Genomic DNA, 20,908 nt, shown 5'->3' on the forward strand with positions numbered 1-20,908 from the left:
TGTGGTCCTGGATAACAGATACTGTGTGAATGTTTATGGCCTAGGCCTACAGTACGTCGAAGAAAAGCAACCGCAGACCTACTACAGAAAAGCCATTGGAATACTACCAGGACACGAACATTGTCATCATCATGATGTCGTTGGCTGGAAGACGAGTGTGCTCTCAATTGGTAAGCAAGCCTACTCATGTAACTTTCTAATGTTCTTAATTAAGGGTTTTGGCTAGGCCCAGCCTGCAATGCAGTATATATATATGATAGGATACATATACACATACTGTAGGCGTATGCCTAGGCCTGCACTACACATATTTTCATTGCTTGTCAGATTTCGAGAAGGTTGCTTATGTGAACAGTACGTACGATATTGATTATTGTTTGCCATACACTGTTCGCAAGTCAGTCAGTTAACATATAAGTGCTGTGGTAGATGTTATCTGACAGGTAAAGCTTGCACTTGTAGACTTTTCCATGCCTGCAGTGGAGTCCAGCACTGCAGGTCCGATTCCAGCCAGTCCAAGTCTAACGAAAGCTGAATCTTAGGTTAATCTGAGCCCAGTGCACATTGAGTCTAAGTCTGAGCCTGTGTCCAGGCTGTGAACTATACACACTACCTCAAATTCCTGTGTAGCTTGTATTGTTTCCATCAGTAGTTCATACTGTATATCAATTTGTCCAATAATATACATGTATACATGAAGATTCTGTACTTTAGTTTATATACCAAAGAATCTTGTAGCAGAAATCAATTAAAAAATTGGCTTCACTGAGATTAAAGGCATTGAAGACCGGCCCCAAACTGTGTGCGGCGCTCTGCAAAAGTTAACTTTCCGTTGCTTGCAAATGACATTTTCTGCTTGTCGCTACAAACTGCAGATACAGTAGTAATGAAACGAGATACATTGTTTTTAGCTGGACCTGAGATGTCCATCGCTGTATCATTTATACACTGTGCTGTGGGTATTGACCGCAGCTGTATGTACTGAATGTACACTAGTGTCTAATTACCAAAGGTAACAAGCTGTGTGCGTATTTTCTGGGATCGATGGTGGTGTCTAATACTTCTGTTACACCTCATACGAAACTAGGTCAGATTACCGGCATTAGACTTTTCTTCAAACCCTTTAATCCCTAAAGTGGAAGATGTATTCACAAAAAACTTAAAATAATGATCAAAGAGTGAACTAAACAATATATCTTCCAATGGAAAAAAAATTGATGGACTAGCCTGGACTCAGTCTCAAGTCCAAGTCCAGGGCAACCCAATGAGACAAATTTGAGTCCAAGGCTGACTCAAGTACTACAGTGCTCTCTACTTTTTTTTTTTCATTTAACAATTCTTAATCATTGTGGAATAATTACTTGGAAGTTGAAGCCACTTGGAAGAAGGCTAGCCTAGGCCTTGGCTAGATACCTGGCTGAATTGGACTTAATTTTTCACTGAAACTCCAATAGGCTACATGTTTATAACAATATGCTGACTTCAAACCCTAGGTATTTTGCAGGGATCATTTTTGGAGTTGTGTGGTATTTTGAGTTTGCTACCAACATAGCACAAGTAAGGCCATAAGTTAGGCCTCAATCAAGTTACAATAGGCTCAACTAGAGGATGGACATATAGTGAAAGAAGAAAAAACATCAGCAAAATTTGCTGTTACTCACTGCCCTCTAGCAGTTGATCAGTGGTTGACTGGAAATGTGCAGTTAGGAAAAATCATTTATGTCCGGACTGAACTTTTGATGGTATGGAACGAGTAAGCTATGGATGATCACAAAATACCCTGGAATAAAAATAAAAAGGGCTTGAGGAATGTTTGGTTGCTAAGATTAGTTAAGAATATTTCATCTTGATAGTTTCAATGTTATTTAATATCTATTATCTATTTAGGTTTGTAGGTCAAGCTATATGTATATGTGGTTAATTTCTCTGACTTGTGGGTATCTAGCACATTTGCTCAAAACTAATTATTTTGAAAACAAATTGGTCACAGTAAATCATGATCTTCCAGTGATAGAATAGCGGTGCAGGTTCAGGTTGTATGTCTTATTTCATTATTTGAACAAAGCTGATCAAACATTTACATGATATTCAAGATTTTAAATCAAATTGGTCAGTAAAGTCCTCCCTTTTAAGTCTACCTCCCCCATCCCATCCCATCCAACCCATCCCATCATTGGTAGTCATCCCTTTAATTTGTATTCATTCTTCTTCATTTTACAGGCTAGGCAGTTAAGGAACTTCCATGGCTCACCAGCTGTTGCATCTGAACAGCTTGTTGTGGTAAGCACTTGCAGACTTTATTTTGATTTGTGACAATTATCCTGGAGCACGAAAAATGACTAATTCAATTACTTTAATGAAACCATTTATCACCATAGTTATGGAGAATAATTTAATTGTTTGTTTTGTGAATGATTGCAGGGATAAAGCAGATATGGACTGGAGAAAGCACAACACGCAGGGGACTTGAAATAGATATATTTGAATGTCAGTCCATATTATAGCATGATGTGGTAAATGAAAGTATGCGCTCACTCACTCTACTTAGCAGTGTATACAGAAGCAGCAAAAGAGGGGGAGGGGGGAGTAGGGGTGGAAAAATAAAGAGCAGAGCAGTATGCCTTATGCAGATGAGATTTGTTACTATTTGCTGTTGTGCTGTTATGAGTATAGGCAATGATGTGTATGGTTAATAGTTATTTCTTTAAGGTCTGTATAGTACCCAAGCCTCCCAAGGTATAGTACAGTATGTTGACTAATTGCATAAGTTTCACGTTTAGTTATAATTGAAGACGAGGTATTCCTCTTCTAAGGTATCAGTTGGTCAAATTTGATTGCCTAGAATTGTTCAGTTTTACATCAGCAATGAAAACTTTGAGGCTGTTGTAGTTTTCAAGCATTGTGCACATGAATAATGATCCTATGGAAGATAAATTACACATCCCTTGCAATATATTGACAATTTGGCCATTTTATGTCATTAATTCTCTGTTTTCTTTTTTGTTTTCAGCATAAAGACACACCAGAGAACAATCCCAACACACCTTTTGAATTTTCACCAGAGAACATGAAGGTAAAGAAAGCATTTTTGCATTAATTCAAATAGAATCTTACTGAATGCTAAATTCACAACTTTTGATTATTAATATTATTGTCATTGACATGCATACATCATTCTTGGTGTACATAGGGTCTCACCCTTCCAGTACAGTACTTGTGGTATGCCATGAGACCAACTCTAAAGTAGATGGTTGTGTCTGATGTGTAAGTCCAACCATCAAACACTTGTAATAAACAGAAACTGACCTTTAGTTGGACCAGATGTGTACTAATCTCTTGAGAAATTCAGATACATTTTGAAACAAAAATCAAGACTTTACTAATCCTATGGTACTTTTGTACAGAGCTACTTAGCCCAGCATACTTTCGCATAAGAATTTAGGCTGAAACAATCTTATTTAATTTGAATCGTCTTTTTCAAAGGTAATGACACCACTTGGAAAAGGAAAAGTTAAGTTCACCACAAGCGTTTCATTAGTATTAAACACTGGTGAACTTGGTGAGAAATGGAGTAATGTTACAAATTGCAGTCGGCTCCTTATTTAAAAGTGAAATTGTTGCGTGCAATTTTCTACTTGTTTCTGAAAGACTCTGTTTCATTCTTCATCTTCTCTTCATTCAGAGGGTGAAGGATATCATCGCTATTTATCCGATCGGTCACGAAGCTGCGGCGGTGATCCCCGTTCTTGATCTGGCTCAGAGACAAGAAGGCTGGGTCTCTCTCACTGCCATGAACAAAGTGGCAGAGATCCTTCAGATGCCAAAGATGAGGGTCTACGAAGTGGCAACTTTTTACACAATGTTTAACAGGTACGATGGTTGACTAAATGTTGCTCGTTTGAATATACATTGAAGCTTATGGGTTGGTGTTGCAGGGCTGCTTTTTGAGAATTTGTTGGTCTGGAGTCGGGGGAGGAGAAGGGGGTGAAATATCTGACAAATATTATCAAGTTGAACTCACTTAGCATAACCAGTGGGATGAACTAGTTTTGCATCAAAAGCTAAAAAATTAGTCAACCAGAGTGACCATTTGTTATGCATAAGTTTTGCTGAACAATCAACTGTTTTACATAGCTAATGAGAAAAGCCAATCTTCTGTTGGGACATCAAGCAAAATTCCCAAATCTACCAAATAGTTTGTCAGATCTGTTTTTTTGTGAGGGTTAGTGCTAGGTTGGCTAGTCATGACCCTTCAATCTAACTTCTGCAGTGTTAGTTCTCTTTGAGAGATACTGTACCAAAAGGGCTGGTCATTGATCTCATCTAGGTTAGTTTTGGGGTTTCAAATATGAATGTGTGTAGATCCCAGAACACATAGCCATTGGATGCTAACATTTGGTCTACTGCATGACTCAGTGTCCTGCTTTGTGTGCATAATTTAGTTTACACCCCAGATGAATATTCAGTTTGTATCAATCAATCCCAATCTGTGATGGATTCTTATTTCCTTCATTTATCAAACTCAAGAGTAGCAGTCATGTTGACATTTATAAGTGGATATTTGTGTGAACAATTCAATTTACACCCCAGATAGTTGATGAATTTTAATTTTGTATAAACCAATCACAATCTGTGATGGACACTTTATTTCCTCTATTTGTCAGAAAAATTAATATCCAATGCAGAATGTTGACATTTATTAGTGGATATTTTACTTCTCAGGTGGAATTAGCACAAAAAAACACAACATATTTTTGGAGAAGTTATGGAAGGTTGAGTTTACTAATAAGCCATGAGGGAGAGGAACTGGCTTCTTAATTGTTGTGTGATGAAAATGGAAGGAGGTGAGGAGTGACTGTGGGATTATTGTACCTGGGGAGAGGATGGAACAAAAAGAGATGATATTTTGCTGTTCTGGTGAACATGAGATTTAAATGGTTAAAATTAATAAAGGTTTAGGAATGTCCAGAAAGTGTTATGTGTTAATTTATTTTCTTGCTCTGATCCATATACCTTTCCAGGGAACCGGTCGGTAAATATCACGTTCAGATATGTACAACTACCCCCTGCATGCTGCGAGGGTCAGACAGCATTAAGGACACACTCATCAGGAAATTAGGTTGGTTAATTTGCATAGTAATTATTGTTTGCATTTTTTGATGCATTTTACATTACAAATGGAATCAAAAGGAAAACAATGTTTGTGTTTGTATTTCTGAGTGTGATGTGATTTGGCTTGTAAAAATGATAACTTACAAGCTCCATGATTGAACTTCATACTGTAGACCTAGGTCCACAAATAGGGAGTAGAGGAAGGGAGTTTCACATAGTAGACTATCTATTTTGTGAATATTTGGCAGATTTATTACAACCTGGTAGGGCCACATTCAATAATTCCAAGATTAGCCCAAATAATTTTTGAATAAAATTGTACTTTAGACTGATCATGTGATCTGATAAAAAAATGCCTATTGCATTTTACATTTAAAAAGCATGAATGGAGATATCATGAATAATTGAGATGCAGCCTCTGCCTATTACACAGAATATTAAGAAAATATATCTTGTTTTATTTTTTATGTTTTCTGTGGAAACAATCTGACATTTCTGATCTTTTCATATTTCAGGAATCAAAGTAGGTGAGACCACCAAAGATAAATTGTTTACATTATCGGAGGTGGAGTGTTTAGGAGCCTGCGTCAATGCTCCCATGGTACAGATCAACGACTTCTACTATGAGGACCTGGAGGTCAAGGACATGGAAGAGATTTTAGATGACTTAAAAGCTGGCAAAAAACCAAAACCAGGCCCAAGGTAACTTAGAATGACAGTTAGATAGTTCATGGCTTAAAACGCTGGTATGATAAAAAAAAAAGAAACAGGCCTAAGGTAACGTTAAACCACAATTGAAGTTAACTGAAGTTTTAGGAGTGGTTAGTGTGTACTATATCAAGAGGGATATGCAATAGATTTCAATACTTCAGTTGATGGGTTAGATTACTATTGCATGAAATGAATTTATGTTCAATATGTAATTGAAATTTTTTGGTGATAGTTGCAAGAATAAGGTAGTCTTATTGCTTTTCCTTCAGACCACTCAGTTAAGTATTACAATTTTTTTCTTTGAATGTGTTCCCAACAGGTTTCTTCCTTTGTTACCTTCTTTTGTGATATTGGGCTTTTTTCCTTGATACTCTCATATATAGTTCATGTTGCAGTATTATAAATTTTATTCCATATTGATAAACGAGGTCATAATTAAAGTGCATCTCGTTTTCTTTCTTAGGAGTGGGCGTTTCGCTTCCGAACCGCTAGGTGGACTGACGTCATTAACAGAGGCACCGAAACCTCCAGAGTTTGGTGTCCGAGATGACTTGTGATGAACCGTATAGTATCAGTAGAGCTGTATTAGGAGAGGTTACTTGTGACAAAACCTTTCAGAAGTGCAGATGTTATTTATACCATTTTCATGGTAGCAGAGACTTTGTTTTTGAAAGATATCTGGATTGGAATTGATTTAATAAGGATCCTAATTGAGAGTTGGTTATCTTTGTGGACATTTATTTTATTTCCAGAGGTGTTTTGCAGTTTAATGGGTTTTCTTTGCATTGATGAAGACCACCCAAGTTTCACATATATGGCAGGAAAGATAATGTCAAAGGGTTGTATATTGAAGCTGCTCTCATTTCCAGTAATCAATCTCGTAGAGGAAGAATTGCAAAATAACAGACAAGTGCATGTCTTAAACACAGAGAAATAATGATATAGATTGGAATATCTGTGCACACAGGTGTGATGTGTTTTGTGTGTCACATATACCTCTATACATGTTGGCTGTGGGACTTATACAAGTGACATGTTCTAAAATGTTTATGTTGAATGATGGTATCATCTCTCCCCCAGTTTGAAAGAAACCCTGGTCCTATGGTTGCACGTTGCAAGAAATTCTCTGACTTGAAATAAAAGTACCAATTCTTTAACAATTTTGTGTTGTATGTTTTATAGAGTTGACTCCTCATCTAAAATTGTTCTGACCAAAGTGAATATTCTAATATTGTGTGACATAGTACACTATACTCCTTGCACGAGCTATCTCTGTACAGGGCCCAGATACTTCTGACACTGAATAAAGCCAAAACGAAAATTAGGTACTAAAAAAATCATTTTATTTTATCAAAACGGCACCATAGGTGACATAGAGACAACTTTTCCAATTGAGATGTCTTTACATATAACAAGTCAAATGAAGACAGCAACATTAATGTGCATGAATATTACATAACATGACATGAGCTCGGGATGATTACATGTCTTTACCACTGTTGCAATCAACTCCCAGAAATGGAATCTGGAAAATATCACTTTGGCAGAAATTTGAGCAATTATGATTGCATACAGCCTAAAGAATTTATGATAATGTACCTTGAATTGCATTCTATTAAATTAAGTTGACCAACATTAGGAACATTGCATCAGACAACTTCATTTTATTGTGGAATTCAAAGATATTGGATAGGATAAAAGAACTCGCTGGTAGAGTAGTCAAACTCTCATAACCACACAGAAATAATGAGACTCAGAGGTAACTAGTTATCTGTGACAAGACATGGTTTTAAGAAACACATAATTACAAAACTATGATAAATGTAGATCAAAGCCGGTCATTTTGTTAATCACAGTGGTAATAGTATTAATAATCATCAACAAAAATGGATTAGGGTTTGAAAAGTCATTTTGGTTTCCTTGGAAACCAGTGTCTCTTTCAAAATGGCTTCCATCATTTTGGGTTGAGCTTTGGACCATCCCTTGTCTCACTTTTGATTTACATGAGAACACCTCATCACAAATATCTCACACAAAGACAACACTCCATCTCATACAAAGACATTACTATATATCAGAAAAAGCTAAAGACATTACAAAAATAAACCCTGGGTATCATACTCTATTTTCTTTTTGTGAGTTCTTAGGAATCATGAGTGGCTTTAACAAAACATCAGGAGTCACCGGCAAAGGATGAGCATGTAAACAATACAGGACCAAAGCACCAATAAATGACGGTGAAAGTTGTATGCATTATTCATGATCCTCACTACACTGCCTAATCCCAAGTAGGTGCACATTACTTCCAGGTAACCATGCAACAGTCCATTTGATTTCTAAATAAGGTCCTTGCAGATCACTTCCTCTCCTTCTGATACAGTAATTCTCTCATTTCTAACTCGGTCCTAAACTTGTCGGTGGTTTCATTGCGTTCATATCCGGGTACTTTTCTTGAAACTTTTTGATCAATTCCGGTTCCACCAGATGGACGCCATCTAGCTGGTTTCCCAAAGTGACCCTGGGGAGAATGGAACAAAAAATTCCAAATGGATGAATGAATGAACGTCACTAATATCATCCGTGACAGAATAACATTTCAATAGTCTGATCCAATAAACTGTGCAATTACCAGAAGAGTTCTTTCCACCAAAAACTGTCCACTTGACATTATCAGCAGAAGCACCATAAGGTTATCTCACCTCCAAAGAAACTTCCATACAAGATTTTTCAAAGCCAATTGTTGTCATATTACATAGCACATAAATTGCTTGTCTGTGTGGATGTCAACAAATGATTTTAATAATTTCATTAGTAGCACCACCATTTAAACATAATTCACTCATAGGGTCTTGTTCCATTTGATCAAGTTTCCTGTGTCTACGATACCTATAAAGCAACCAAAATCCTTCGGCTGTTTAAATTACATGATGTACCAGCACCAGGGGTACGGCCATCATTTTTGTACTGTGGGCGGAGGGGGGGGGGGGTTAAGTTGTTATGTTGTAGAGGGTGTGGAAGGCACCCTCCCCTTTGAGTAATTTAAGTAAAGTGGAGTATGCTTAGATGCAAAAATGGTGCTATATCTTGCAACTTTGGAAACAATGACAGAGTTTTTAATTGTTTAGGTCGCATTGCATACACATGTTATATATTTATGTACTGTACAAAAAAGACTTTTGTAATATTCTGTCTGTCAGTTGGGGGTACACTTAACCCACTCCCTCCCCCTCCCTCCCCTCCCACAATGATTTTATTCTGGGAATATATACATATATATTTGGAATATCAGTTAAAGTTGCTATCTCAGTGTTCAAAAGCATTCATGGTGACATTAACTGGCCAAGGCAGTCTTCCCCTGCATTTTGGTATCATCAAGCAATTCTTCTTGGTTCTTCATACTTTCATGTAATAGCTACGATTGTTATAAGGAAATATCCAGCTATAATGCTATACCCTTGAGTATATGAAACTCTTTCAAACAAACAAAATGGGCAAAACATATCTTTCTTTCTTACCAATTTGGTTGAACATTGTGCATTCTGCCAAAGAATTCTATCTTTCTCGTTCCCGGTGACAGCCTCTCGATCAATCCATAGATTTCGTCAGGTTTATGACTGGTTTGTCTGACTTCGGCAACAATGACATCACAGTCCAAGCCTTTGTTGTACCCCTCTGGGTTACCCTTTATGCCAACCTAAGGCAAGAAGACAAAATGACTGCTGATTATTTTCCAAAGAATGTTTTGTGGTTTCTTGTTGGGAGAGGAGGGAGGGGGGAGAGGCACCGTTTAAAAAATAAGATGGGAACAAAGTGTGAAATAAAATCAGGCAAAACCAGCATGGCAATATCCCATTGTTTGTTTAAGTTTATGTGAGAAATAATTTGGATAAATCCAGATATTGATCGCTTCAAGCAAGATGATATTAATCATTACCAGGCAGTGCTCCTTGCCGTGGTTCAGCCAATGTCCTGTCCTTCCGGTTCGGATCAATCTTTGAAGTTGGTTTGTCTTGACCCAGATGAGTTCCTCTACTTGTTTGTATCCCCACAACCTCAAACACTCTCTCCCAAGTTCCATGGCTCTGGAAAAAAACAAATGGAAGGACAAGTATTTAACAAAATACTTGCATACCAGATCCATTAGAGGAGGGATTCTGAAAAGGCGACCCACATGCAGAATCCAGCCCATGAAACACTTCGATGCACCTCACTATACTATATATTGTCCCACAACCTTGGACTACTTGGGTATGCGGACTCCTGGGGGCCTTAGGCTTGGACATCCTACCAGCGTACACTTTATATTGCCCAATCTAGCTATAGTGAGATTTTTTATTCTGTCCCGCAATTTACCCCATTCGATCTTTTTCTCTGGTCTACGTAGGAACATCAATTGAGGACCACTGCTTCGGGGGTAATGAGGTACAGCATGGTACAAGAGTTCCATTACCATATGATGTGTGGTAGTCTGCCACGGACTAAGTGTGTCTGTTTTCTGTCTAATATTTGAACACTAACGGCAAACTAGGTTTAAATTTAATTTAATGATGCAATAACCACTTCCTACTTCAAGCTACTCTCAAAAACAGTTTGGTAGAATTGGAATGATTGTTCCAGAGAATCCTTCAGGAAGGGTTGTTCCAGAGACTCCTCCAGGAACGCAAAATAAGAGGGCAGAGGATGAGTAGAGGATGGGTAGAGGATGAAATTCCAATACCATTGACATTCAAATTGCTCATTTTCCTTGCCCTCTACATTGTGACTCCATAATATATGATTCAAGGCTACTAGAACAGCTATATAATTGTCTAAAATATAATGTTTTACCTGCCAGTGACCCAGAGAAAGAGAAAGCCATCGTCTTGTATGCTCGGTATGCCTAGTTTCCTCATCTCGTCGTCCTGCATGGTACCGTAGGGTAACTCCATGTGAATATCCCAGGGTGGATCTGCCATGATCACAGCATATTTACCTAGCACTGATTTATCCAGGTACCTGATATCACACTGGATCCACTAAAAGTTTAATGAATATGAAAAGAAATAAAACTTCAGACAGATATTTTTAGTAAATTTGAGGGAGTTAGTTAATTTCAGTATAACCAAACTACTTTACTTTACTCTTTTTTTTTTGGGGGGGGGGGGGGGGGCTGGAACACTTACTGGCCTATATGGTAATGTTGAACTTGAAATGTTATGTAAAGATCTCTGTGGACATAGCGTCCTTAGAAAGGAGCTTCTTTAGTGTGGTATGATCATTTTCAGTAATTGAGCTAACTTTGTCGAGAATTACATTAAGATAAATTATTGAAGATTACCATTAGCCCAATATAATGATACCCCTCATAGATATATTCACCGAATAATTGTTACTTGAAGAGAGTAACTAATGAGTCTGATGGATATTAAACATTTTCTCGCCCAGACACTTCCTTCTTTATTCTGAACTAAAACTTGACTAGTCAGTCTCAAGAAATGTTCTTTTTTTTTGTGGATTTCAGTGTGAAATAGTGTCAAATGCTGACTAAGCTTTACTTTATCATGTCAATATCTATCATTTCCTGGTTAAAAGTATTTTATTACTGAATTTGACAAATGGGTGTAGGGATTGGTAACCATTCAGTTACCTGTGCTGGTAGCATGGTTAACTTGCTATCTCTCCTTTCGGTCGTTTTAGCTGGAGATGCAACTATCTTCTCCACTGGAGTGGTAGAGTTCTCAACTTCATAATGGACATACTGAAAGAGAAAAACAAGGGAAAGGCGATGATTTACTGTAGCTATCATTAAAAGTGATTTCTTCTCTTGTGTGTGGCTAGTGTCCACAGTATCTTGCAGACGTTGCGTACCATCAAGTAGAGCACCCCATGATCTGAAATATTGTTTACTTACTCCCAATATTTATGTGCAGCTTATGATCTATTATAAATAAATAAATAAAAAAAAGTCTCAGAATGGATTGTTCTACATCCCTAGCCTTCAACAGTTCTAAAAATTATATTGGTCTGTTCAAGCATGAAATTGTGTCTATGTGAGATCCAAAGTGCTACTGAAGCAAAACGCTTCTCCCAACCTAAGTATTTCTAGACTGAGGTCAGGACACATGTGTAAGGACATATGAAACCAGAGTATTCAAGCTGGGAGGTTGTTTTTTATCTCTGAGGTTTGGCAATGACAGTTCAATAACTTATTAAACAAATGAAGCAGATAAATGCTTTGTTACTCAGAACCAACCCAAGAAGAGTTCATTGGTCATATGAATTCTTTCACTATTTGGAAGAATTCTAATGGTGGACAGCTGCAACGTCTGATAATGCTTTTACATAATGTAGTAATCATTACCTTACAGGTGTCCATATGAAAGCAAGTGTTCAGGAAGGAGCAGTCACCCAATGATTCTGAAATGAAGAAAGGATAAATAAAGCAATCAATTTGAAAAGATCTTCTACAATTAACCTATATGTGACATAAGAGATTATTGTATGTCATCTAATCTTCCCAACAAAATGACTACAAATGGTGGTCAGACCAACTACCTCTAGATGATAGATTTTAATTTCAATTTAATTAAATGTTGGTTTATTAGAAACATTCCAGAAATTAAAATTCTCCAAAAAAAAAATCTCCTTGTTTATTGTTTAAAGATCATGTCATCATAGATGGACACATGCCAGTGCAAGTTAAAAACAAAATCCACTTAAATATTATTGTAGTTAGTTTGTATGCACTTACCATCTGTGTGATCTTTGATAATTCTCTTAAAATGGAGCTGAAACAAAAAAAAAAACAAAGAAACAAAACTGATCAACTTATCACTACACCCTTCACTTTTGATTCTTACTCAGCAATGACAAAAGTTTCCTTTTTTTAAAAAAAAATTTCAAACAATTGATACTTTTCACTTCAACTGTAAAGTATGACTTGCAGGGAAGAGACAGGGTGAGGAGGGATGGGGGGGGGGGACATTATAAAAGGGCTAAATTAAAGTAGCAACTTTTCCTTACCTTATCACAGGAGGGCTTAACTTTACTACATTCTTCTCTTGTTCCTCTGGAACAAAATTCCCTCACAGATCCTTCAAAATAATAAAAGAACGGAAACAAAATTGAAAAGTTTAACAATTTGAAAGCAGATATAAAATGGGTCTCATAACCCACTGTTCCACATGAAAAGAAACTGTATTATGGTTAATACGTTTATAAAAATCAAACTAAGACACCCCCCCCCTAGATTTCTCCCACCAACTGAGTGACTATTTGACTTTTGATTCCACTTCGATATTTTTTATTTTTTTATTGCCCATGCAGTCATTTTTCAGACTAGTATCATTACACATCACATGCAAATTACAAATTGAAAAATACATCAACTTTTGCTTCAGTCATTCTTTGAATGAAAATTGAGTATCAATGCATTGTTAACAGACTTTCAATATCATGTGTTAGCATAAAATAAAAAATTAATCAGCATTTCATTCATACTTAGTAAAGATTCATAAATCCTATTGGTCCATTCAGGTCAGCTGACCGTGGTTAATCCTGTGAGTAACGAACGGTAAAATTACGGGGCATCACTTTAATAAATCTTTGGTTATATGTAACCAAAAATGTTTTGTTTTATGATTTTTCCCCCACAAAAATGGTAGTGTATGAATGAACGGGGTTAATCAACGGTCTAGCGTGCGTTACTCACATGATTAATGCACTCCGGGTGTTAATGCTATCGCTGGATGCACTCGGGCTCCGCCCTCATGCATCGCTTGCATTATCCCCCGATCGTGCATTAATCCTGTGAGTAACGCACGCTAGACCGTTGATTAACCCCTTATTAATTCATAAAGCTGCTATTAATCCACTTCATAGGTGACATATAATTTCTCACCTTCCTTTGACTTAAATTTCTCGGCCAACGACTGTTCCTTGACCGTTGGTACGCTCAGCAGGTCAAACAGCTCCTTGCCCATTTCTTTACTCTGGAAGAGGAGAGAGAGATAGAAATAGATTATTTTGTACACATGAACAAACAGCAACATTGCATATGATTGCTGTTATGATTAACAATTTCCAGAAATAATGAAATATTCTTTGAAAGTGTGAGATTCTTCCACTGGTCAGACAGGATTGGTCTGTAATTGTCTTTAGCACAAAGTTTGTAAAATTATTAAAAATGATAAATTAAACTTTTTTTTTGGTATGATGTTAACATTGCATGCTGTACTAACTGTACTATGCGAACCAAAATCACACACACAAACTTCGCACTAACCAATGACTTGATCATTTTGAAATATGAATATATAGTTTTTTGGGGGGGAGAGGGATGGGGGTTTGGGGGGGTTTACTTTTGTTTTCTTCACAATTCAAATCTCCAAAATCACGCACACATACTTCGCACTAACCAATGACTTGATCATTTTGAAATATGAATATATATAGTTTTTATTGGGGGGGGAGAGGGATGGGGGTTTGGGGGGGGTTTACTTTTGTTTTCTTCACAATTCAAATAATGGATATATTTCATTTTACAAGGAGTGTAATGACAGACACAAAAAGACCTGTCTTGAGCATGGAATGTATTTGTTACATTATTGTATTTGGTAAATATCACAGCCAGGTCTGGCTTCAAGGACAATTATGTCACTAAGCCACCTTTATTAAGCCTCATAAATTTATGATACAGTGAAATGAGAATACGTTATACTTGATCCCATATATCCCAGGCACCCTAATTGACCCCAGGCCCTGGTACTGTGCCCACCCTTACCACCCTCTTGTCAGGCTGGAGTGGTAGCATGTCATACAATTATGTTGATGGAACTGTACCTTTACATCTGCTGTGTCATTAAAATAAGGTATCCATAAAATTCATTATTAATAAAATGATAATATGCAGTTATGTCTACAAGACCATGGTATTCACTTACCAAATTCCTTGCATAAAAATATTGATGTTTTTAAACTAAATTTTATATTTAAATTGATATGTTAATTTTATATCATGGTCTCTTTACATAACATTAAGTTAAGACTAAAGAGCTCTTGAACATTACAATATTTTTCAATGGCAGCAATAAATTGATTCATTGTTGATTGGAGACACATTCACGGACCCAAGAAAGGGAAATATGTCCTGTGGATGCTCCTATCCTTCAAAGAATGCATTTTGTTCATAGTTACCTCTTGTTCTTTAAATGTTGTTGATAGAAGCAGGCTCTCAACACTGTCCTCTTCTGCCTTGGGCTTCACCTTAGATGAGGTCATCTGTGCCTTAGCCAGAGGGACATTCTCATCTCTGCCAGGGGAGCTAAGAACAAGAAGAGAAGTTAGTTGGAATAGATGACAGTAAGTAGGACATCCTTAAAGTAAAAACTACTTAATATCAATAATAACTATGTCAAAATGACTCTTCCATTATCATCACCGGTAATGACAAAGTCTTGAAAACCTTCCATTTTCTTGCAAAACTATGAAAAAAAAAGACATTTACATGGATATGGACATTACATGGATTTGGACATTTGATGGATGTGGGAAAGTATTGCTTACGCTTCAGTTCCGATACCCATGTTTGGCACACTTTTGATTTCAATATAGACTGATGTTTCTAGTACTATCCTGAGATAACAGGTCTATTAGTGCGTCTCAATCATTCGGCATAGCAATCATCCATATAAATAAATAAATATTATAAATAAATAAGCAAACAAACCAACAAACCAACCAACAAACCAATCAATGAATGTTATTTACAAAAACTTACTCCTCCCGCTTTCTCTTGAGAGAATGAGAACTCTGTCCGGTCTTTGACGGACCTGTCAGTCCAGATATCTGAAGTATTCCAGAAAAGACAAAAGCAAATGCAACTCTGTGTCAGTCATTGTCAAATAATAAATAAAATTCATCATAAGAAAGATTTTACATCTATAGATAAGGCAGTGGACTAGATGACTCAACCCTTGTAGTAAGAAACTCTCTTTCATTTTATAGATATGACTTATCTACCGAAGAAAATCATATCCTTAAATTGGAAATTCACATTTTGATGAAACCCCTTTGAATTCAGGGTGCACTTACAGCTAAGAAAAATCATTCTGTCTCAGATTTCAAGAAAAATTAAACAATAAAATTATACAGAAAAGTGAAAGAATTTGAAGAACATAGGCCATGATGACATCACAGGCTACCTACTCTCATCTGTTTGTATTGGAGATATAAACGATTTATCCCTCAAGAGTAAGTTAGCTCCAAAAGAACAATACCTGGGGTTCAGACCATTAAACATCAATTCTGAACCATTAAGAGTCGATGTGAACACAACCTCAAGATTGTGAAAATGTTTAGTCTGAATGTGAACTTTGAGGATGATGTTGTTTCCCCTGTACGTGTCACATGATCATCCATCACTGAAAAACTCCTTTAACAATCACATACATTTCATAATTTACAAGAACTTGTACATCATAAATGAGTCCAGAGAGATATGACTCACTCCCCTGGAAGGAAACATGATGCATTGTTGATGTAGGGGTCTCTGGTGAACTGCTCATAATATCTTCATAATGGCAGCTGTATCTGGACCCCAAATTTATTAATTTTTTGGCTAATTATGACAGAGGCGTTAAAAATTTCATCCTGAAGTTGAAGGGCATCTGGAAACAAATCCTGAATTTAACGAATCATCTTTAAAATTATTCGGGATATGGAAAGGTTCATAGTACATACTTGCAAAAAAATAAGTGATCTTCTCGCAAGGCTTATTCAAAAATAGCAATTTTGCCACAACTTAAAGGGAGTGAAGGTACTCGACCACAAAGTAACGTCTGATGCCGGTAATCCTGAGCTAGTTTCGAATTAGGTGTAACAGAAGTGTTAGACACCACCATCGATCCCAGAAAATACACACACAGCTTGCTACCGTAGGTAATTAGACACTAGTGTTCAGTCAATAAATGCAGCTACGGTCAATACACACCACAGTGTACATAGCAGCGATGGACATCTCAGGTCCAGATAAAAGATAACAAGGTATCACGTTTCATTACTGTCTGCATTTTGTAGCGACAAGAAAAAAACTTCACTTGCAAGCAACGGAAAGTTAACTTTTTTCAGAGGCGGCACGCGGTTTTGGGGCTAGTCTTCAATGCCTTTAAGTACTGAAAGATTATCCAAGACTTTTAGATGGCTACATGGTCTATAACTAATTTAACCCATTTCATTAAATCAAACCTTCCAATGTTGTAACCGATTACTGTAGGCCACCTATTTCATATCCAAGTATTACTTTTACCTTCTGTTTATCGACAGAGATTAGAGTCAGGTTAGATGTTGCATCTTTTCCAAATTTATCAGTCCTGTAGGACAAAAGAAATCAAAGAGATTGATGCATTGCATCTAAAATTCAACTGAAATAGAAACATATTAACAAAATATTAAAATATGGTAACAATTTTCACATCATTTGAAACTCCAGAGCTGGTGCAACTTGGGCCTTTGGGGATCCCAATGATTCCAGCTTGAAATTCTCCTCCAATATCATGGGCATTTCAAGGACAACTGTATCACATTTCCAGCATGAGTAAACAGCAATTATTTTGTGCAGCCTATTGAAAAACATGTGCAAAAAAAGGCATCCAAAAATCACGTACAATGAAGTAAGAAAGTTTATAAAGTACATATGCCAACTGCTTCTATCCATATCTACAGTTAGGAGGCAGCAGATATTCAGATGGGGTTTTCACCTTGCAATGGGCAATAACTTGTCTCCTTTGGAAGCTGCTACTTCAGCTACATGTCAAAGTGTCACACTGCCTGGGACCAAAATATCCTTTAAAGGGTGTGAAGACTCGCGCACAAAGAAACATCTCATGCCGGTAAACTGACCTAGTTTCGAATGAGGTGTAACAGAAGTGTTAGACACCACCATCGATCCCAGAAAATACACACACAGCTTGCTACCGTCAGTAATTAGACACTAGTGTACAGTCAATACATATAGCTACGGTCAATACCCACAGCACAGTGTACAAAGCAGCGATGGAAATCTCAGGGCTAGATAAAAGATAACAAGGTATCACGTTTCATTACTCTCTGCATTTTGTTACGACAACAAAAAAACTTCAGTTGCAAGCAACGGAAAGTTAACTTTTTCAGAGTACGGCACGCGGTTTGGGACGAGTCTTCAAAGCCTTTACAACCCTGTGAGTTAATGTGACTGCCAGTATGACTCTCTCAATGGATGAAGGGTAAAATAAGAAATTAATTCTCAACAGTGTACAGTAACATTAAACACGTACAGCATCCTAGCTGATCCCAAGATGGGGAATTTCAACTGATTTCAAGTGATCATTCCAGACAGACAGCAAATTTTATTACAGCAATTTGATATTTAAAAATAAATTATAACATTCCCTTACCTGAAATATCCATCCTCCTCAAATTTAAGAACTATCTTTTCTGCCCTCTCCAAAGAAATTTCTTCATCTGTGACCTTCAGAAGGCAAGGCAAGAAACAATAATGTTGACTTAAAGCAAGTATATATAGTCAGTGAGAGCATAAGGCTGTATTTTGTGTTGGGTTATGGCTTTCTTTCAGGCAGGGAGGCCTAGGATGGCCAGATGTCTAGCAATTTGATGCATTGACTTCAATCAGTTGCAACCCCTTGACTGGAAATTAAACATGCATATCTGATATGGTTATATACTGAAATGCGACTCCCTAGAAGTAGCAAGGAATAAGAACACTTGTTCCATAAAAATGAAAGTTGCACACTTTAAAGTTTTCTTCTCTCACCTGTTTACTTTAATCTCAAGCTTCAATAATTTTATAATAAAGTATTATAAATTATTACCTCATTTATTGCACTATGCAATGATGAAATTTGTGCTGGAAGTTCAAGAGTTGCAATTTGTTGAAAAATTTTGTTTTCAGTCTGGAAAAACAAAAAAAGGTATTACAAAAATATATATTAATATATTAATAAATATTTATTAACAGATATGAACCAAAGTTACACTACAACTTAAAGCTATGGATGGACAAGGCACAATAGAAGAGATGTTGACAGCTTGGTAGTGAGTGCAGAACTGAACTGTATTTCCTCCAACACTGAACTGCATACAGCAGTGCAGTACACCAGCTGCAAGGTATACCCCACACAAACATTAACATAACAATAAAGGGTAAGTGAACATAACAATAACACCAATAAGCATGTAGTATAAGTCTTACACTACATGCCGTACAAATCAACAAAGTCATGCAATGATTTAAAGCAGCTTTTCTTTTGTTTGTCATGCTAATTAGGAATCCCATAAAACATCGTAGTTTATTAGTTGGCTGAACTACTTGGCTTTAATTAACAAAAGTCCAATCAAAGAACTGAAGACATTTCTTCACATAAATGTTTTACACAGTTTCAAACAGATTTGAAGTGAGCATAGAATATGATTGAACATTACATATTGTGACTTTAAATCTATGCAAAAAAAAACTTACTTCTTTTGAAAGTGGACTGTCTGACTGATTCTTGTCTGTCTTTGAGACTGCTGAGGAACTTGTATTAGCAGATGCAGGGTTAGGAGATGATTCTGGCGAAAAAAGAACGATCAAATTTTACGCTGTATACAGACCAGCAGAACACTGCACATATACTTTACTAGTGTTTCGATAGAATTGTTAAGAGTCAGAGTCAGTCAGTATTCTTTGTGTTGTTGGTTTAAGAATCTGAATCGGTAAAGTTTGATCGCGCCAACAACTAGTAAAACTGATTCTAAGTTGCATACAGAGTAAAATCTCTTTCATTAACCTTCACAATTTACTCTTCTCTATGTCTTACCAGCGACAGATAACCTGCAACAACATTGTTTAAGATGGAGTCGATGTGAACATATTGTATAAGCAAAAACTTTAGTCAAGTATAGTTTCTTAATGTATTGTACAGACCAGGTAGGTATGTTCAACCAACTACCTTGATACATCCATTAATACAATTTGTTTAGCTTTCTTTCACTAAATTAAAAACAACAAACTCTTGTTGACCAGATGTCCAATGAGCTTCGGTTCTATTTTTGCTGCCAATTTGAGTTAGGCCTAGAACAATGCATTGTGGTCCAACCAAGTAAATAGTATGTAGACCAACTAGCAAATTGCTTTCACCACTATCACAATACAATTAATAGGGCAACAAGCATGACTGTTGATTCCTGTGGCCTGTTTGTCTATACCTAGGCTTATGGCTAGTGACTACTGTAACTATTGTGGAAATCATAGGGTAGTCAGATGTCCGGAGTTAGACCGTACAGTCCGGCAGTTCACTACACTGTCTTCGATCTGGCATGACCTCTTGCCGGAAGCATGTTCTGTATGTCCGGCATTTTTAAGGAAAGGATTTGAAGCAGAACTAATCCATTAACATGCAGTGTTTACAAAATCCTACAGTGATACACGTTTGAAAGCAACTGCACCGTATTGGCTTCCGTAGACGAAATTATGAACATATCCTAGTTCCTACGTCATGTTTGCATCGGTCAATGTATTCACTACTGTGCACAGAAGTACATAATTCTATGCCAGCTTCACATTAAATGTACATATTGAATTATTGAATATTTTACTTCCTATTCCTGTTTACATTTACTGTAGCCAAAAGCCATATTACAGCTTGAAATGTAAACTGTGGGACTTCCCACAAGCTTTGAAACATTGTTCATGGCTAACAGCCTGAGGACTAAGGTACTGGATGGGGTAAGTTAGTTACCAAATCTTTCCTTACCAACACCTAAAGTTTGTAATTCTTGTTTTCGCCTCTTTATTTTATCTCTCAAATTCTCTCTCCTTTGCTTTATCGCTTCGATGTCACCTGTGCTCGACATCTCCGTGAACTTGGTAGGACTAAAATTTGTAGAAACGTAGGCACAAGTCACAACTACAATATTTTCTTTTACTCAAGCAACTACAATACAATGTCGTGGAATGGGTCCAACGCTTAAAACAAGGATTTGGTGTATAGCCGAATTCCGTAACCAGAAAATACTCTAAAATTGTGCTACATTAACGGAGACTATCACATACATTTAAAACGACTTTGAG

General features: G+C 36.8%; 2 protein-coding genes across 2 annotated transcripts; one reads left to right on the plus strand and one right to left on the minus strand.

Annotated features, from left to right (window-relative positions):
* Window positions 1-28: 28 nt before the first annotated feature.
* On the plus strand, window positions 29-6,979 carry LOC139963957 (NADH dehydrogenase [ubiquinone] flavoprotein 2, mitochondrial-like). The gene is made up of 7 exons (XM_071965220.1): window positions 29-170; window positions 2,221-2,280; window positions 3,011-3,073; window positions 3,683-3,870; window positions 5,022-5,119; window positions 5,628-5,814; window positions 6,287-6,979. Exons 1-7 carry the CDS (start codon window positions 132-134, stop codon window positions 6,378-6,380), a joined length of 729 nt encoding a protein of 242 aa, XP_071821321.1. The 5' UTR covers window positions 29-131; the 3' UTR covers window positions 6,381-6,979.
* Window positions 6,980-7,149: 170 nt separating this feature from the next.
* Window positions 7,150-20,841, minus strand: LOC139963950 (N(6)-adenosine-methyltransferase subunit METTL3-like). The gene is made up of 16 exons (XM_071965212.1): window positions 20,592-20,841; window positions 19,316-19,407; window positions 18,669-18,749; window positions 18,234-18,307; window positions 17,108-17,171; window positions 15,581-15,648; window positions 14,998-15,124; window positions 13,703-13,793; window positions 12,826-12,896; window positions 12,554-12,590; window positions 12,164-12,219; window positions 11,450-11,560; window positions 10,651-10,838; window positions 9,758-9,905; window positions 9,339-9,517; window positions 7,150-8,341 (listed from the first exon to the last, which is right to left on the minus strand). Exons 1-16 carry the CDS (start codon window positions 20,689-20,691, stop codon window positions 8,218-8,220), a joined length of 1,611 nt encoding a protein of 536 aa, XP_071821313.1. The 5' UTR covers window positions 20,692-20,841; the 3' UTR covers window positions 7,150-8,217.
* Between the last annotated feature and the right edge of the window lie 67 nt (window positions 20,842-20,908).

The sequence above is a fragment of the Apostichopus japonicus genome, chromosome 3, assembly GCF_037975245.1.
Source record: "Apostichopus japonicus isolate 1M-3 chromosome 3, ASM3797524v1, whole genome shotgun sequence".
NCBI lineage: Eukaryota > Metazoa > Echinodermata > Holothuroidea > Aspidochirotida > Stichopodidae > Apostichopus > Apostichopus japonicus.